This window comes from Phaseolus vulgaris, chromosome 9, assembly GCF_051622355.1.
Source record: "Phaseolus vulgaris cultivar YP4 chromosome 9, ASM5162235v1, whole genome shotgun sequence".
Lineage (NCBI taxonomy): Eukaryota > Viridiplantae > Streptophyta > Magnoliopsida > Fabales > Fabaceae > Phaseolus > Phaseolus vulgaris.
The window spans coordinates 136,711-157,074 of record NC_143506.1 but is presented as its reverse complement, the minus strand read 5'-3'; the positions used below and the strand labels follow the sequence as shown (position 1 = coordinate 157,074).

The 20,364-nt window shown below is 40.8% G+C and overlaps 1 protein-coding gene across 3 annotated transcripts; it reads right to left on the bottom strand.

Annotated features, from left to right (window-relative positions):
- Positions 1-233: 233 nt before the first annotated feature.
- LOC150024852 (uncharacterized) lies at positions 234-3,535 on the bottom strand. 3 transcript variants are annotated; one of them, XM_090295065.1, is made up of 4 exons: positions 3,396-3,535; positions 3,138-3,198; positions 2,824-3,042; positions 234-2,657 (listed from the first exon to the last, which is right to left on the bottom strand). In XM_090295065.1, the coding sequence occupies exons 3-4, from the start codon at positions 2,998-3,000 to the stop codon at positions 462-464; spliced, it is 2,373 nt and encodes a 790-aa protein (XP_090151191.1). In that variant the 5' UTR covers positions 3,001-3,042; positions 3,138-3,198; positions 3,396-3,535; the 3' UTR covers positions 234-461. The 3 variants fall into 3 exon arrangements, with proteins under 3 accessions (XP_090151191.1, XP_090151193.1, XP_090151192.1); XM_090295067.1 differs by having other exon boundaries at positions 3,290-3,425; XM_090295066.1 differs by having other exon boundaries at positions 2,824-3,198.
- Between the last annotated feature and the right edge of the window lie 16,829 nt (positions 3,536-20,364).

Here is a 20,364-nt window from a genome sequence, read left to right as displayed (position 1 = left end):
ATATTACATATTCATCCAATCCAATGACAATATTATATGAAACTGAATTTCATTTCATCAAATTAGTTATCTGAAAATAAAAAGTCCTATGCAAAATGTTGTCGGGCATACTTATTGAAACAAAATAGCACATTCTTCCTCAAAACATTATAATTTCGAAACTTTAAGACTTGTGGTTCCAAAAAGAGAATGAAAACACTCTTCTAACTGATACCAAAAGAAAACACAGAAAAGACAAAGCAACATTAGAAATTTCATTCCATGATCCCCAAGTCTTTCCAGAGCAATTTAGCACATTCTTCCTCAAAACAATGCAATTTCGAAACTTAAGACTTGTGGTTCCAAAAAGAGAAGGAAAACAGTCTTCTAACTGATACCAAAAGAAAAGACAGAAAAGACAAAGCAACATTAGAAATTTCATTCCATGATCCCAAGTCTTTCCACTTCATGCTTGATAGATTCTACGGAGGAATTCCCAATAATAGTTCAACATTGTCATTCTGAAAGTAGGGAGAAACCTTTCTAGCATTGTCACTCTCAAATAAAGTTTTCCGACTATTAGATTTTTTCTTCTCGGATTTAATACCAATGGATTTGAATTCATTTCCATTTTCTTTCAGCTGATCCTCAAATAAGTCTCTCGAAGCAGCAGATAAATAAACAGAATCAACATAACCTTCATGTCCCAGCTGATCAATCTGTACAGCACAACCATCTTCCTCCAGTTTATCCCCCAACAACTCTCCAGAGGTAGGTAATGCAATAGGATTAGACTGGCTTTCCTTATCCAATGATTTGGCATTAATCTTCTCTGCACTATCATCATGAAAATATGGTGAAACATATTGAACACCAACTGGAACTGTATGTTTGTGAACTTCAGGTCCCATTTTCTCGGGGTTGAATTTACTGGTTGCAGCGCCATCACTATTCTCCCTCAGCTCCTCCTCAACTGAATTAACCTTTTCATCTACCAGAAACTTATCTTCAACAAATCCAATGTCACAGCCATAACAGCACAACTCAGGATCAATCTTCTCCCTGATGTCACCCTGACGCTCACGCTTCTTGAGTATGTATTTACTGGTTTCATCATCACCACCTTTCTTCTTCTTCTTCTTCTTTTTCTTGGATTTAATCTTTCCGTCTTTCAGCAGGTTATCTTCAATAAATCCAATGTCACAGCAATAAGACCACGATTCAGAGCCACCTTGAGGCTCACGCTTCACGAGTACAGATTTACTGGTTTCAGCATCATCACCACTCTCCCTCAGCTTATCCTTGACAACTTTTTTCTTCTTATTCTTTTCCTTGGATTTAATCTTTCCATCTACCAGCAAATTATCTTCAACAAATCCAATGTCAAAGCCATAAAAACACGAATCAGGATCAATCTTCTCCCTGTTGTCATACTGAGGCTCACGCTTCTTGAGTATGAATTCACTGGTTTCAGCATCATCCCCATTCTCCCTCAGCTCCTCCTCGCCTGCTCTATTCTTCTTTACCTTGGAGTTTACCTCTCTGTCTACCAGCAACTTATCTTCAAGAAATCCAATGTCACAGCCATAACAGCACAATTCAGGATCAATCTTCTCCTTATTGACACCTTGAGGCTCACGCTTCTTGAGTATGAATTTACTGGTTTCAGCATCATCACCATTCTCCTTCACCTTATCCTTCACAGCTTTTCTTTTCTTATTCTTTTCCTTGGATTTAATCTTTCCATCTACCAGCAAATTATCTTCAACAAATCCAATGTCAAAGCCATAAAAACAAGAATCAGGATCAATCTTCTTCCTGTTGTCACCTTCAGGCTCGTGCTTTCTAAGTAGGAAGTTACTAGTTTCGGTATTACCACCATTCTTCTGCAGCTTATTGTCAACCAATTTCTTCTTCCTCTTTTCCTTGGATTTAATTTTTCCATCTACCAACAACTTATCTTCAACAAATCCAATGGCAAAGTCATCCTCTTGCAGCTTATGGTCAACCACTTTCTTCTTCTTCTTGTCCTTGGATTTAATCTTTCCATCTACCAGCAGTGTATCTTCAACAAATCCAATGTCACGGACAGAACAGAACAATTCTGGATCAATCTTCTCCCTGTTGTCATACTGTGGTTCACGTCTCTTGAGTATGAATTTACTGGTTTCAGTGTCATCACCGTTCTCCCGCTGCTCATCTTCAACTGTTTTCTTCTTCTTTTGCTTGGATTTAATCTTTCCATCTGACAGCAGCTTATCTCCAACAAAACGAATGTCACAACTACAAGAACACAAATCAGGACCAATCTTCTGCTCGTTGTCACCTTGATGAGGCTCACGCTTCTTGGACATTCTCTTCATTTCCGATTCGATCTTTTCAGTTGCAATTTCATGTCCATTCTCTTCACTGCCATAACTACAGGATTCAGCATCAACCTTCCGCTCAGAGGCACCAAGAGGCTCATGGTTCTTTGACCTTCTCTTATGTTTTGATTTGATCCTTCCACTCACAGTTTCGTCACCCTTCCCTTCATTGCCATAACAACAGAATCCAGTATCAACCTTCTTCTGGTCATCTCCTTGAGGCTCGTGCACATGCTTCTTCAGCCTTTTTATATCCCTTTTGGATGTGATCTTTTCAACTGCAATCTCATCTCCATTCTCTTCCCAATTGACCTGCATAAATTTTTCACGTGCCTTCATAAAAGTAAGGAAAAAGAGGGGGAAAAACACATTTTTTAAGAAGTCTCCCCCATTCCATAGCCGTTTTCAGATAAACAAAAGTTGTTCCTTTTTATTTAGCATTACAAAAGAAGGTATCGTATTAATTAAGGTCACTTACTCCCTTCTTCCCATAGTCGTTCTTATTAAAGTTTGGAACTTTTTGATGCATTTTAGATGTCTTCTTCCTCTCGTTACTGCTTTTGTAACTTCCAATTCCCCTTTCTTCTTTAATCTTCCCACTTACTTCAATCACATGTCCTTCTTTCTGGGCAGGCAGCGCTAAAACGCACTCCATTCTCCTAAAATTCTCCTGCTATAACTAAAGACAAACCAAAGTCTGGGAAAAAATGTAAGAGTGTTAAGCACAATTTGCATCAAAGAATGCTTAACTAGGTCTAGGGAAATATGTGATGATCAGTTTCTTTAACTCACTCCACTGGTAAGCCTCTTCAGACTGTGAGGTAGGATTGGAGAGAGCCAAAATGAGAGGTTTCTGCAAGTCAGGCATGACAGAGTAGTTAATATGTAAAATTTAACTTGACATAAGAAATTACTATAAGCTAAAATCATTTAATATTGAATACCCAGAACCCAAAATCACGCATTCAATCAATATATCAGATAGAAAGCATGTAATGTTAAATAGCCAGAACCCAAAATTTAGTTTTGAAAAAGGAAAAAGGAAGTAACCCTGGAAAAGGGTTTCTGGTGTTGTTGGATTCAAGGTTGTGTATTTCTCCATTCTGCAACTACTCATATTCTCAAGAGCAACCAAAACGACCGCGCCACTGTTTCCCTCTTTCTACTCATAAAAAATATTTTAATGTATTTTTTGTCAATCACATTCATAATTCCTTTTTAATTGTTTTTCATACATTACTGTTAAAACGTAATATGAATTATATTTTAATAATAATATACCAGGGCTAAATTTTATGTATTTTTATTTTTTATTTTATTTTATATATGTGTAAATAAAATATATTTTATATTATATTATTTTAATTTATTATAAATTTATTTATATTTGTATTTTTTACATATCAACATATGTACAAAAAACAATTATACAACAGACCTTTCAAATTACTCATCAGTTTTAATTTTATATCTATATCTTAATATCTTAACTATCATAATATATTTATTAAATTATAGTCATATACTATAAAAATGTGATTACGCAATAATATATTTTGAAAATATAAATACATATAAATTTAATAAAATTAAAATATTACAGGATAAATTTATAATAATATTTAATATATATATATAACTAAATTTATGATAAATTAAAGAATATGTCATCATGTCATATTTACATTTTTTTTATACAAAGGAGGAAATCTCAGACATTATGTCATCCTGCTGAATCACATCATTTAATGAGTTATAAACTAATAATGATAAATAGTAATAGTTTATCAAAATTTATTTCATATTATTTTTATATCCTATTTGCTTTTATATCTTTATCTTATTTTGCCTTTATTTTATATCTTTTATGTTTTTAGTTATTTCTTTTATTTTGTTTTGTCATCTTTATTTATTTCTGTTTTTGTTTTTTTTACTGTTTTTATTTTCTATATTTTATTTATTTCTTTATTTATTTTAACATAATTTTTTTTTCTCTAACTATTTTTTTTAAGCATTAAGTGTAGTATTTGCATTAATTTTTTTTTAGGATCTTGCATTTAGGGTAGACACTTTAGTTGCTACTCTTTGATTTTTTAATATTGAAAGCAATTTAGGGAAGACTCTGGCTAGGAAAGACTTGGTTTCTAAGTTTGTCCACTTGTGACTCACCTCTCTTTCCTGGGAGTTTACTTGGTTTGCGTTTCAATTTAAACAAAAAAAGAGTTTGCTCTAAGGCGTCTAGTAGGTGTTGATGTGCATAATATACATCCCCTGTTTTCAATTCTAAAATGGGACGGAAATTAGTTGAAGAAATTTACAATTATGATATTCATTATGAGCCATATTTGCAGCAACCTACAATTTTATGAGCAGCCTCTACATTGTGAACCATATTTTCAACAACCTCAACATTTTAATCCATATTATCAGCCGTCATATGAGCAACCTCAACAGCAACCATATTATCAACAGTACTATTTTGATGAAAGGCAAACACCTTTTCAACCATTTTTATAAACTGATAATATTCCTCATAATCTTGAAAAGCCATCTTTAGAGGAGCTGGTGAGACAATTAATGATAAATACAATGAAATCTCAACAAAGCATAGATGCTAGTCTATTAAAATTAGAAGAGAAAGCTAGTCAATTGGTTAGACAAGTTGAAGATATTGCTAAGAATTTTGATGATACATGTGCAACATGTGTTGAGATGAACAAATGCATATCGTCTGATGATATGATTTGCACTGCAGACGCTGATATTACTACACCATTGAATGCTACTATCCAACCTCTACTGATGGAGGAGAAATCATTGCTAAATCATGAGGGATTAAAAGTTGTGACATGTGAAGATCATTTAGTGCATCACATAAACACTGAGGATGAAAATGTGTTTGAGTTTCTAGGAGATTTTAACTTCTCCAATCCAATTAAATGTACAGATGTTGAGACAGAATGCACTAACTCTTGTGATGCAGGTCTTGATAGAGAAGTTGTTGATGCTGCTATACTTACCGAATCTAGTGAAAAAGATTGTGCACTAGTAGATGGCTCTGACATAGTTTTGGAGGTAATACAAGAAGAGGAAGAGCAGATGTTACCCATCCTTCAAGTAGACACTGCTAGTGGAGAAGAAGATGATATTATTCTTCCATCCTTAAAGCTTCAAAGAATACAACCTCCACTATTTAAGGTGAAGCCCATATCACTCATTCCATCATCTCCACTGGCTACACCTTTTATCATAATTGGAACGTTTGAAAGCAACCTTTACCAGCCACCACCACCTCCTAACTTACATTTCATTCCATCTCCCACCCCAACTAGACTGTCTACCCTAGCTAGACTGTCTAGCCTTAGATCACTACCCTTAGACGATCCCCAAATAGCTAACCATATCAGATCGTCTATGATGAATAAATTTTTGTCTTCCATCTATACTCTGGAAAATACCATCATCCATCCATGGAAGAAACTGTACCATTTCACACGTCCTCCAGACCTACCTCGGTTCCATCCACTATTTCAAGGCTTCTTCATCATAATATTTTTGTTACATAGTTTACCAAGGTACTGCATGCTTTGATTAGACACTTCAGTTGATAGTGTTTCTACACCACTATGGATGAAGAGTCTTGGCTTATACGGTAGAGGGGATGGTTGAAACAACTGCAACTGCCACTTCCCTCAAGCTGAATGAGGGAGTACTTCTTCTCTCACTTTTATTATACACATTTATTTGTTGATTTTACATTGAGGACAATGTATGATTTAAGTGTGGGGGAGGAGAATCATAGTTTAGGATTTATCTTTTGTTGTTTTATTTTGTTTTTTAATTTATTTGTTTGAATTTTTTTTTGCTTCTGTTAAAATCAATAAGCTTTTTAGGATTGTCTAATGGCTGACATGTTTTATAATTCTTGAAAATCTTGGTTTCTTGATATTTGTTGTTTGGATTTTCTTACAAATTGATAAATAAGTTGGTTATGAGAAATTTTGGGTTGAATCTTTTGATAGAATGTACCTAGTGAGTTTTGAGCGTTAATTGATATATCATTTAATACTCTTTTTAGTGTGTTTTCACTCATGTTTGCTTATACTCTAGAACTTAGCTTGATTCTTTGTTTTACAATTGTGATTTACGTGCATGAACTGATATGATAGCTGTCGTTTTGTTGTTAAATTAATATGATTCTAGCGTAGACTTGTGTAACACGAGAGATGATAGTATAACTGTGGTCAGATGACCCCAAGTCGTCTCCCAACGAATCCAATAGTAAAATCAGTTGATCAGGGTTTAAAATCTATCTGCAAACAATAAAAGTTAGCAATAACAATAAAGATAAAAAAAAGGGGTTTGAGATGGTTGTGCAGAAGAAACATAAAAGAAAACTTTTGAGAGACGTGTGAGAAGAAGAAACTGAAACGAAAAAAAAAATGAAAAGAAAAAGAAACATCAAAAAATGAATGTAAACCACCAAAATTTAATTTTTTTTAAGGTATTTTTTATTGAACCAAAGTCATTATCGTTTAATTTCTTCTGCTCAATCAATACAGGTTGTCTAAATTTTGATTTCTTAATTGTTAATGCTCCTCATTTTATTTCTTTTACTTTGATTTTCATTTTCGTACAACAAGTGGAGGCGGGAGAGGAAGAATATAGAGAAGAATATCACAAACTGTTACTTAAATACAGAGCACTCAGATTTTTACACAGGTACAAAGTTATATTGATGTCATTGTTGATGTGGGCGTCAAACGGGAGGATGAATACGTTCTGAATACAACATTGTTGCGGAGTAGAGGAAATGGATTAGAAAAAAGATATTTTCTTAGGGTTTGTTATTAGAGTTTCTCATCTTATTCTTATTCTTCTTCTTTTTCTTTTTCACTATTATATTCCTCTTTTTTAGTTTTATATTAGTAACAAATCAAAATTAGTGATTTACAAGTCTTAAGAGTGAAACATATGACGTAATTGCTTTAATATAATTATGTTTATTGTGTTATGAATTTGAATTTTTTTAATATATTTTTTACTGTAAATCGATTATTGAAATTGTATGTTGAAACTCATAACTCATGAAGAAAATGTTTATATTTTATTTTTTTCTTAGTGATATTTGAAAAATATGTGTTCTTGCCAATTGACTTAGTCGTCGTTGACTTCAAAGGCAGATGGTGGCTCGTCCTATCTCCTGGTGGTTTCTACTCTCTCCTTGGGCTGTTGAGAGTGGCTCCGTTGAAACAGAGGGGACCCTACCTATTGATTGAACTCTGACGTTCAAGTCAATACTGACTAAGAAATAGTAAAGTATGTAAAGCAGTTTCAGTCTTAGAAACGACGTACCTTTTTTAGGGTTCTTACCACCCTGGTTGTAACTAGGTCAACTCCCTAACCCACGAGGATCTTTCCTTTAGTGGAATTAAGTTTACTGGTGAGGCATCTTGTGACGCGTTGCACAAGCTTAGCGCAGCCGCGACACAAGACTTGCCTCTTCTGGAGTGCAAAATCTCTAACAACTCATGTACCAGCGTTGCGGAGCCATATGTTCTATGGGTGCCCTAAGTATTCACGTGTCATGTATGCAGTCTATCCTTGGAAACCCTAATCCTAACGGGCCTTAGCATCTCCAAGGACTACTTACTTGTGCTAGACCTGAACGTGCTATACACATCACATGCATGAATCCTCTCGTGACTTAGGTCCATTTCTTGTATGAATAATAACTCTTTATTATTTATGGGGCCCACCTACGTGGCCCATTAATGTGATTGGACCGCCGAGGTCCGATGTCACGTCTGATGTCGATCTCTTCACCCGATGTCTGAGGTCTGACCAGTACAATATGAATACACATATAATAATATACTTATAATAATAATAATAGTAAAAAATGCGGATACACAGACACTAGAACGCCTGTGTTTCTGTTAGTATTAGAGAGTGCAGATACATATAACTTTATTATCAAAATTCAGTAGAAAAGAACGCAAATAGTAATTAAACACCAAAAACGGTGACGAAATACAGTTTTCATTACACAATTAAAATTACCACCTTATGTCACACCTATGATTCACCTATGCATAGCATATACAATCTACTGCATATTACACTACTTACATGGTTCAGTCCACGACCTAACAAATGCCAAAACTTTTGAATGGTTATGACCAATACAGTAAAGGATACTTTGTAATGATTGTTTCAACTGATTTCACACAATGACTATTTCAATTCTCTGATGACCAAAATCCAATGTGGAGATATAAATAAAATGTTTTTTTAGCTTAGTTAGCTCTTAAACTCAAGATTTCATTGGTTATTCTGTGTCGAAAGTATGACATGGGTTCTTGCCATGTTTAATTTTACAAAAATAAATTTTAAGCAATTTAGAAGATTTGAAAGTTAAAATGTTCTATTATTCAAAACTCTCAACAGCAATGCAATCTATCGTTTTTTGACAGTAAGAAAGTACTCCTTATCAAACAGGTGATTGAAATGACTTACCAAATAAGTTAATGGCTTCAAGGAAAAATAAAATTCAATGCTATGAAATGTGTTCTTACAAAAAGGACCGAGAACACTCAACCAAGTTGACAATACAGACTTCACCAGCTGATCTCTCGGGTTTGGGCTTTTGGCTTCTCACCAGGTTGGGCTTTCGGCTTCTCTCCAGGTTGAGCTTTTGGTTTCTCTCCAGGTTGGGCTTTCGGCTTCTCTCCAGGTTGGGCTTTCGGCTGCTCTCCTCACGGATGGGTGTGTGTACCTACAAGTCGCTTCGATGCCAAAGTCAGAAATAATTTTACATGCATCAGATAAAATTCACTCTAACTTACCTCTTGGGTTGATCCTCTATTTATAGGGTTTTCTTATTGGGCTTATACCTTATTTGGGCCTTTCTTTTTGCACCTCTTTATTATTTTATGCACATCCATTAATTTGGACTTTTATTGATTTGGGCCTTGCTATAGTGATTATATATATATATATATGCTTATTTTATCTTTTTTTTATATATAGCTCTCGGTATAACTTCTCGGTATATTCTCTCGGTTATACCTCTCGGTCCTGGTAGTACACTAGTCCTTTAGGCATAAGGTTTTACTTTTTAGAACATCTTTATGCCTAATATTATGAAATATGCCAGGAAATCTTTTAGAAATCATTTAGATTTTGCATTAAATGTCTCGTTTTGTGTGTTTTTCTCGATCAGAACAAATGATTTGATGTGAACGACTCACTCAACCGTTAGATGCAAAATATTTGAATGGTTTGAGATGTTATGACGTTTCAAATTTTAGGGTTTTACTTCCATTATAAATACTTTGCTTCATTTGCTATTTTGGGTGCTATCTTATTTTGTTCTTTTCTGAGAGATCCAGCAAATTGTTTCAAAGGTATAATGTCTATTTTGAGCTTTGTTTCTGTTTCAGATGAATTTACGGGTTTTTCGAGCGCGGGTGGTGAATCTACTGGACGAGTGGTGCGAACTTAGCAAAATCTAGAATCGAAGTCCTCATATGCTACTCTTTCATGTATGAAAGATTCGAATGAAGTCGCTACTGCTGTCGTACCCCACAGGGCCAAAAAGATTGCATCACAAAGAACCCGTCGTCCTGGTTACAACTCGGTTAACTCTAAAGTCCGAGAAATTTTCTCTCGGTATCGTTCTTCTGATGAGCTTCGTGATTTTCTTTCTAACACCCAAATCTATTCTTCTAATATTGATGAGGATATAATTTCTTTTCGGCGTGCCAGGAATGTTGATAACGTTTGTCATGGTCGAGAAAATGACAAGAGTGAATTTTTTTATTTATTTTTATGCTTGTTTTTTTAGTGATCTTTACATTCGATTTCCATTGAATGATTTCCAAATGGGTGTACTTAATTTTCTTAACATTGCTCCCACCCAACTTCATCCGAATAGTTGGGCTTCTATACAAGCTTTTAGCTTCTTGTGTAAACTATTATCACTTTCTCCTAGCCCAAAATCCTTTTTTGTATTATTTAGTTCTGAGTCTGGTAAACAACCAGGCTGGTTATCTTTAATTAGTAAACCTAGACTTTGTTTTCTCAATCCCTTTACTTCTTCATATAAAAACTTTAAAGGAGGTTTTTTCAAGGTCTTGATAGAAGAAGATGGAAAGAAATATTTCTTTAACGGTGATACCCCTAAATTTCCTTTCTATTGGACTAACGAACCTCTGAAGTTCAACTCTTGGTCATACCATTCTATGGATGTTGATGATCGTCGTGTATTTGAGGTTTTCGGTCACTTCTCTTACCAGATTCCCACTCGCGCTCTGTTACGGTTATACACTTCAAAAACGCCGCGAAAAGATTTCATTGGTATGTATTTGTTCACACTTTTGCTATATAGCAAGAGATTCTTAACTTTGCTAAATGTTTTATTGATTTTCAGATTTAATGGCAGCCACTAATCCGAGAGCGCGGTCTTACTTCTCTAAACTTATGAGCAAAACGGGTGATGCAACTCCTCGTCCTGAACCGGTTGTTGAGCATGCGGAAGAAGTAGAAGTGGTTGAACCTATCTCTTGGGTGGAAGCCATTGAACCTTTGAATGATGATCACACTGTATTGCAAGCTGTTCATGAGCACCCTGAGTGGAAGCCATTGAACCATTGAACCTTTGAATGATGGGTGGAAGCCATTGAACCTATCTCTTGGCTCAGATGCAGTGTATTGCAAGCTGTTCATGAGCACCCTGAGTGGGATTGCTCTGGAGTGGTTCGTGAGCCTACCAGATGGCTACATCACTTCGTTTCAGTAGTTTTCCAAGTTGTTCATAGAGCAGTATATCGTGAATAGGGCACCCCAGTGGTGTCTTATGATTTGTTTGACGTGCGACAAAACCAAGGTGAGTCCTTCAGGGATTACCTTAGTCGTTTTGGAGCTCAGGTAGTGAGGCTGCCCAGCAAGGATGAAGATATGCTGGTGCATGCGTTCAAGAAAGGGGTCCTACCGGGCCCTTTCAGTGAATCTTTGATTAGAAATCACCCTAGCACCTTCGCAGAGATTAGGCGTCATGCTATGGCGCACATCGTGGCAGAAACAGAGGTTTCTGAGAAGAGGGGAAGCGCGACCCCGACCAAGTCGTGCGGAGGACCGAGTAGGTCTCAACAGCCGATGAGGGTGCATGAGGCCAAAGAAGGAAAGAAGGCTCAAGGGAAGCCTCGCCCTTATGAGCATAGGAAGGACCAGGGCAGGGGGCGCACGAGGGAGAGCAACGCGCCCCCCAGGTTTGACTTTGTGGTGGAATTGGCGGAGCTGATCGCCATTCCAGCCACAGCGGCAAGGTTGTGAGCACCATAGAAAACTGACAAGGTGCTCGGAAGGAAGAAGAATGTGTGGTGTGAGTTTCACCAGGCTTATGGCCACTCACTCCACACTTGTTTGGGGTTGGGACACCAACTCGCGGAGTTGGTAAAAAGTGGCTTTCTGAGCGATTACTTGCGGGAGACGCAAGGTGATCGGGCGTCGGGGCCACCAGCAGAAGATCCACAGCATGATGTACCTGTGCACGGGGAGGTGCACACGATTGCAGGGGGCTTCTCCGGAGGAGGATGTACAGCCTCTCAGAGGAAGAGGTACGCTCGGTCGGTGATGACTGTCGACTCGGTGGAAGATCATTCCCTCGATGCTTACATTATGTTTACGAAGGCGGATCTCCGGGACGTTGTGCCCCACGACAACGATCCTATAGTCATCTCCCTCGTCACGGCAGGAAGAAAGGTACACAGGGTCCTCAGGGACCCGGGAAGCTCGGCGGACGTGATGTTCTGGCCGACGTTCAACAAGCTGCAGCTGTCCCTTGATCAACTGAGGCCATACCCGGGGTGCTTGTATGGCTTCGCAGGGGACCAGGTGGAGGTACAAGGCTACATAGAGCTGAGGACCACGTTCACGGATGGGACCGTGGTCCGCACTGAAAAAATTAAGTACCTAGTGGTCAACGCCCCATCCGCCTACAACATACTGTTGGGGAGGCCGACGCTCAACAGGTTGGGAGCTGTACCGTCGACGAGGCACATGAAGTTGAAGTTGCCGTCGATGGAGGGGGCGGTAATCACCATCAAGTCGGACCAAAAGGAAGCTAGGCGCTGCTACGAGAACAGCCTCAAGTAGCAAAGAAGTGTGTGCCATGTTACCTCGACACCACCGCCGGGTGTGGACGAGAAGCGATCGGAGGTCGCTGTGCTGGGAGGAGATCGGCGATCCCCAGAACGTGGAACGCCACACACTTGAAGTTTTATTTTAGTTTAAAATGTAAAGTAGTCGCGCTTTCGCACTAGTATAAACAGTTTGAACAGTTCAGGGGGCACTCTTTTTCCCAGAAGAGGGTTTTAATGAGGCCAACCCAATAAAAAAGAAGTTATCGGTATAAAAGTTTGAAAAGTTTTAAAGTTAAAATCCTCCTCGCCCCAGGCGCGAGCGCAGGTAATCGGTTAAGCTTTCCTTGCCCCAGGCGCGAGCATGGCAATCGGTTTGAAGTCCTCCTCACCCCAGGTGTGAGTGCAGGCAGCTAAGGTTCAAAAAGCCAGGGGTGCTAGTAAGCCCAAAAAGGGAAAGGAAGGATTTCGAGAAACGCCTTTACCCAAGTGGCATAGCATCAATATTGGCGCAGTAAAACTCTTAGTCAAAAACCCTTCTCACCCAAGGAGTGAGAAGGTGGAAGTACGACCCGACGTGTTAAGGGTTGATGGCCTTGGGGCAGGCAAGAGGGGTCATCGAGAAACACTCTTCTCCCCAAACAAGGCATCATCCTTGACCGATCGGTGTGGGAGTCCTCTATGCACTTAGCGCTGGAGCGACAAGCAATCTAGACAGATATAAGGTGGAAGTAGAGGCGCGATGACTGATGAGTGGGTAGTTGCAGCAATCTGATCGGTTATCGGTGGTTAAAGCGTTGTTTAAGAAGTTTTAGACAAGTTCTTACGCCAGATTAGTTATCAAGTGTTGTTCGTTGTGATCGAAGTTAGAGATAAAAGAAGTCAAGTACAGTAAAGTTTCGTGCTAAGTTCAAGCAGGTTAGTAGTTAATCATGCATGGCAAGAGATAAAAACTAAAGAAATACACAGCAGAAGAATAGTAAGAGGAAAGTGGCATGTTATATGCAATCATAATTTTTACATTCAAAAGTTTATATACAAAGAAATGTAAACTAGATAAACAAGCGATCAAGGGCGAACGATCTTGCCGTCCACCACCTCGAAGTCCATAGCAAATTGAGAGTAGTCAGCCTCCGGGAAGACGCACTTCACTTGCTCAAGGGCCAAGTCGAACCCATCAGCAAAGGTATCAACAGCCTCTTCCCAGAGCTTGGCCTTCTCAGCTTCAAGCTCAACCTTATCGGTCTCGGCAACGGCGTCCCCCGTCATCATCTCCGTTCTGATGGTTTCTTGGACTTGCAGGGCACGCCCTCTCTTAGCTTCCTCCACCATATCCTTCAGCATCTCATTGGTGCTTTGCAGGGCCTCGTAGTCGCTTTGCAGCGACTCTTTCTGGTTAATCAGCTCACCCATCTGTCCCTCCAGCTTCTCGATGCGGCGATGCTGGGTAGAGAACTCCAAGGAGAGCACTAGTTGACGAGCCAGGTGAAGGTCAACCTCGCTTCCGCTCCATTTAACCAGCTCGCGGTTTTGGATCAGCTGCCTGGTCAGCTGGAGGACCCTGGTGAGCCCCTCGGTGCTGGAACCCGAGGCTCGATGGGAACTCTCACCACCACCCTAGGTCGTGGCGGCAGAAGCTTGAGGGCATGGTGAGCTCGAGGGGTGAGAGGTTCCCTCCGAGCGAGCAGCCCCGCTCCCAGCAGTTTGAGATAGTCGTGTGAGGGGTTGGCTAGCTGGGGGCGGGGAAGAAACCGGTGCTGGAGAAGGAATAGGGGCTGGAGAAGGGGGGCGTGCGGGAGAAACCTGTGCTGGAGGGGTTGGAGAAGCACCTCCCTCATCGCCCTCGGCTCCTCTCCTTCGACGTTGAACTAAAGGAGACCCCGAGCTCTCCTCTTTGATAGATACAACGGTGGTGGGAGCCTTCACCAACTGCTTCCTCTTCTTATCACCCCTGGTCTCGGGGCCTTCAGCTGGCGCGACCGAGATGGGGGAGGCAGGGATAGGCTCGGCAGTAGCCTCAGTTCTAGAAGACGACCCGACAGCTCGTCGGCTCTTAGCTAGCGTGATCAGCTTTTGCCGTCGTTCTTTGTTAGAAGTCATATCTGCATCAGTTAAACATGGCAAGGGGTTAATGCATAAGGAGTCAAGGAAGCGAACAAGTGCAGAAAAGTAATTAACATATGCAAATGTGCAAGTATGGCAAGCAAGCGCGAGGATGCATGCCCAGATAAATAGCAAGTTAAAGGAAAGAAGAGAAAGCAAACCAATGTATTTCTTAAGCATTTCTGCGTCGAACTCGTGCTTGATGAGGGTGGAGGAGCCGAACTTAGCGCCCAAGCTCGAAAGTAGGCCGCACAGCTCGCGCTCGTATGGTGCCATGGCCTCCAAGCCTCGAGGTTTTCTGAACTCTACCTTGGGAACCCAGTAGAGTGGGAAGCCCTCAAGTAGAGTCGGGCTGTGCTCGTTGGAGGTGATCATGTAGAACCTACCCTTCCAATCCTTGAAGGATTGCTGGTATAGGCCCAAGATCACCCTCCCAGACACGCCATTCAGACTTACCCACGACCGATCGCCTGGGTTCTTGGCCTCAAAGAAGTGGAGGAAGACGTTGGTTGATGGAGGGTGTCTGAAATGGTTGCAGAGAATTTCGAACGCTTGGATGAAGGCCCAAGCGTTCGGATGGAGTTGGCAGGGAGCCACGTTCAGCTCGGTAAGGAGATCCTTCTCGAAGAAGGTGAAAGGAAGTCGGAGGCGCAACCTCTTGAAAATGGCAGAATAGATGAAGGTAAAGGGCACCCCATTGGTGGCCCTATCATCCACGCATATCGGCATGCCTCGAGGGGGAATGCACACGTTCAAGTGTGAGTCATTCTCCCTGTCAAGGGCACAAGTGGGTTCGTCGGTGTCGCTGCTTAGCAGGTTGGTGAGATGGTCGTCAGGGAGTTGTGTAGACGTCTCGACGAGCAGGTGGAGGGGAGCCCACTGGTACACCCGCGCGTAGTCTTGTTGAGAAAGCGCCGCTCGGGGGTGCGCACTCGCCGAAGGGGGCGCACTCGTCGAAGGCGATGGCGGTGCACTTGCGGAAGGCTGTGCACCAGAAGATGAAGCAAGACGTGCGGTGGTTTTGGTGCGAGCCATTGTTCAGTAACTACAATGGAGAAAGAAAGAAGAAATGAGAGATCAATGAAAAACAAGAGGAAGGCGAAGGAAGCGAAAATGCTACGGTATGAAGGGAGTAGAGAAACGAATGCGACGAAGAAGAAGAAGAAGTGAAAACGCAGAAAAACCAGAAGAAACCCTGGTGCAGTGCAGGGAAAGAAAAACAACCCACAACGTATGCACAGTGCAGTTATTGGATGATGCAATCGGTAGAAGGTATTGAAATATGCCATAGATAAAGGAAAGGGGTACCTTTTGTTGATCGCAAACGGTTTCTGGAAGCTTGAAGATTGGGGAAGACGAATCACAGAGAGGAAGTTCGAAGGATTCAGAGAAAAAGTGTTGGAGAAGGTGATGGAATAGTGAAGGCGCGTAAGTTTTGAATAAGGGAAACGCAAACGACGTTTCATGCTAGCCGCCGATGCGTACACGTGTCGCAAGATTAAGGGAGGAAGGCGCAACGTCACTTAAAACGCAGCACGTGATGTGGCATCACTTGCCACGTGGCCACTGAGGATGACCACTTAGTCTCTTCGCTGAAAACAAGTATACAGCTCGAGACTGGGGGGCTTGTGATCCGGTCGGTCATCGGTAGTCGGTGACGTCAGCAACAGATAGCCACGTGGACTGTTCCTAGTGGGACATGTGGGCCAGGGAAGCAGATGTGTCTTTGAGAAAGTCATCCAGGGGGTGATCGGTGATCAGTGGGTGGTCGGTGGCCCTAGAGGATGCACGATCAGCGCCTAGATAAGCGCAATGAGGCAGAAGGCGTGGCGCTATGATGCACCGATCGGTCGTCTGGGGTGAGCGATGGTCATTGGTCTTCGTGTTACGCGCGGTTAAGCTGGGACTAAGGGGTGATTCCCAGCGAGAGCGCTGCATTACGAGCCTTGTGTGGCAGAGTATCAGAGAAAGGAGAAGTTATGTGCTTTGCAGTTTTGTGTACGAGGGTGGTCTAAGAGAGCTAGTAGCCAGTCGGTGATTGGTGCTCTCCTAGCCCATGACGTGCATGGTGCAAAGCAGAGGTGATCGGTCACACAGTAGGTGATGCCTAGTGCGTGCGCTTAGCCAAGCCACACTTGGTATTCACGCTGAAGTTGCACGAGACACCTAGTGAAAAAAACACGCTAAGTTACTTCATACACGAATAACTTAGGCGCGCAGCAGAGTATATAAAGGCATTCCGCGCTCATGCAGAGGGAGATAAGATTCATTCTTGCAAGTTACTAGTTTACAGAGAGAGAGAGAGAATCACAGAGTGCACACGAGTCTCGCTGAGATTCTTAGTTCTTAGTGCTTTGGTGGTTTTGCAAGGTTGACTTGAGCGTCGGAGTGCAATCGGCCGCTAGAGGCGCCGTTTGTTGTGCTTCGCAGGTTTGCTTGGAGTTCTTGTGGAGTGCTTGGAGCGTTCTTGTGACGTGGCGAATCCTTCGACGTTCGAATCACCTGCGAGATCAGTTTCCAACCTATAAGCCAACATTCCCAATTTGATGCTAACTTTCCTTGCTGTGGATCCTTTCGAGCATCAGTCCGCATCCTCCAAACCAAATCGCCTTCATTAAAACTTCTAGGTTTTACTTTTGCATTAAACCTCTTAGATGTTCTTCTCTTTACTGCCTCTTTTCTTTATTTTTGCTCTTTCTTTGAATTCTTCAATGAGATCCAAATATGTTCTTAAACACTAATTATTGATGTTCCAATCTTCTATTTGTCTTCACAATGTTGGCTCATTAATCTTTATGGGTAACATGGCATCAGTACCATATGTAAGATTAAATGGTGTTTCGCCAGTTGAAGTTTGTGGGGTACACCTATATGCCCATAAAATATTTGGTAGTTTCTCTGCCCATAATCTTTTCGCACTTCCCAATCTTCTTTTTAGTTGTCCGAGAATAAATTTGTTTGCTGCTTATGCTTGTCCATTTGTTTGCGGGTGCTCAATTGAAGTTGTTGTGGACTTAATCCCTAAATCTGCATAGAATTCCATAAGCTTTTTATTAGTGAATTGTCGGCCATTGTCAGTTATGATGATGTGTGGGATTCCAAATCTATATATTATGTTTTTCCATACAAAAGTTTGGACTTGTTGCTTTAGTCAAAGCTTCTGCTTCTATCCATTTAGTGAAGTAATCCACAACAACAATCATGAATTTAGTTTGTCTATGCCCAAGTGGAAATGGACCAAGTATGTCCATTCCCCACTTAGCAAATGGCCATGGGGAAATAATTCCTTGCAACTCTTGTGCTGGTATATGATTAAGACTTCCAAACTCTTGAAATTTCTTGCATGCCTTGACATACTGATTGCAATCTTCTCGGATCGTTGGCCAGTAATATCCAGCCCTACAAATCTTTGTTGTCATTGTTCGGGCTCCACAATGTAGTCCACAAATTCCATCATGAAGTTCTTTGGTCACATATTCGACTTGTTCATGTGAAAGACATTTTAACAAAGGTGTTGAAAACCCTCTTTTGTACAACTCATCACCTATTAGAACAAAACTGGCTGCTTTTTTTATCATCTTAGGATCTACTTCAATGCCTTGTTCTTGATTTTTGATCACTTCTATGTATGCCTTGATCCAGTCATCTTTTGTTGTTGTAATATTGAAACATTCTTCTAAACCAATCGTAGGTTGGTTAAGATTTTGTTATATGACTGAGTTATGTTGAACTTGTCGTTGTTGACTTGTCAGCTTGGATAACGAGTTTGCCTTTGAATTTAGTTCTCTCGGTATGTATTTTATCTCGGCCTTAGCAAAACATTGCATAATTTTTAACACTTTATGATAATATTTCATTAACAATGGATCTCTTGCCTGATATTCTCCTTGTATATGTCTTACTGTAAGTTGAGAATCGCTTTTGCATATGACATTATCAACTCCCATGTCTCTGGCTAAGAGTAATCCTGCAATTAGAGCTTCATATTCGGCTTGATTGTTGGATGTTTTAAACTCAAGTCTTAATGCCATCTCTACTTGGAAATTTTATAGTCCCTCAAGTACTCTCCCTGCGTCGCTTCCTTTCTTATTTGATGAGCTGTCCACATGTAATGTCCACTCCTCCTGTTGTGTTGTTGTTGGCAATTGAATAATAAAATATGCAAGAGACTGTGCCTTGATTGCTCCTCTCGGTTCGTATTTGATTCTGAATTCCGAAAGCTCCACTGACCATGCAACAATTCTACCTGCAAGTTCTGGTTTTCTTAGTATTTTAGATATTAGATAATCAGTTCTCACAATTATTTGATGATTCTAAAAGTATGGCTGAAGGCGTCTTGTTGTGTACATAAGTGTTAAGGCTATTTTTTCAACCAAAGGATATCTGGTTTTGGAATTTTGGAGGGATCTACTTACAAAGTATATTGGTTTTTGTTCTGGATTTTCTTGTATTAAGGCTGCTCCTATAGCCTCATGTGAGGTTGCTAAGTAGACTATGATAGGTTGGGCTGGCATGGGTTTGATTAGAATGAGTGGTTCAACTATCATACTTTTTAATTGGGAAAATGCTCAGTCACACTTCTCACTCCACTCAAAAGTTTCAGCTCTTTTCAACAATTTTACTATTGGTTTTGTTTTCTCAGCTAGGATTGGTAAAAACCTTGCTAGGGCGTTCAACTTTCCAACCAGTCTTTGTACCTCCTTCAAATTTGTTGGACTTTTCATCTTCATTATTGCTTCACAATTATCAGGGTTTGCCATAATGCCTTTGTTGGTTAGCATAAAACCTAAAAACTTTCCCCCTCACACCGAAAACACATTTTTCAGGATTTAACCGTATGTTATATTTTCTTATTCATGCAAAAACTTCTTCAAGATCTTTTACATGTCATTCCACTTCGGATGACTTAACAATCATGTCATCAACATAAACCTCCATATTCTTTCCAATTTTCTCCTTAAACACCTTGTCCATCAACCTTTGATATGTGGCTCCAACATTTTTTAAACCAAAGGGCATAACTTTGTAGCAATAGTTACTCGTATCAGTCATGAAAGTTGTATTAGGAATATCTGGCCCATACATCTGTATTTGATTATAACCCGAGTAAGCGTCAAGAAAGCTCATCATTTCATACCGATGATCCGATCGGTCATCGGTAGTCGATGACGTCAGCAACAGAGAACCACGTGGACCACTCGAGGGGTGACACGTGGACCAGGTGGCAGAGAGGTCGGGGGGACGATCGCCAAGAAAGGTGATCGATGGTCAGTAACCAAGTTACCACCGACAGATCAGGCGGCAGAGAGGTCGGGGGACAGATCACCTGGAATGGTGATCGGTGGTCAGTAACCAAGTGGCCACCAGCAGACCAGTTCCCAGACTCGCACCTGGAGGCAGAGCGCGATAAGCGAATAAACACTGATCAGTCATCGGGTGTATTGTCATCGGGGTCTCGTGTTACACGCAGTTAAACTAGGACTAAGGTTCCCAGCGAGAGCGTTACGCATGGACCTCGCATGAGCACACCTCAGGGAATCATGCACGAGAGTGGCCTGAGGGAGCTAGTAAGCCAATCAGTGATTGGTGATTCCCTCAACCCATTACGTGCGTGACATCGTGAAGGGTAAGTCGCCTACGCAGAGAGCAACGCTTGGTGAGTGTGCCTAGACCAGCCACACCCGACGTTTTCCTAAGAGTATGCGATTTACCCAGATAAGAGAAACATCCTAAGTTACTCCGCAAGGGCGTAACTTAGGCACACGAAGAGAAGC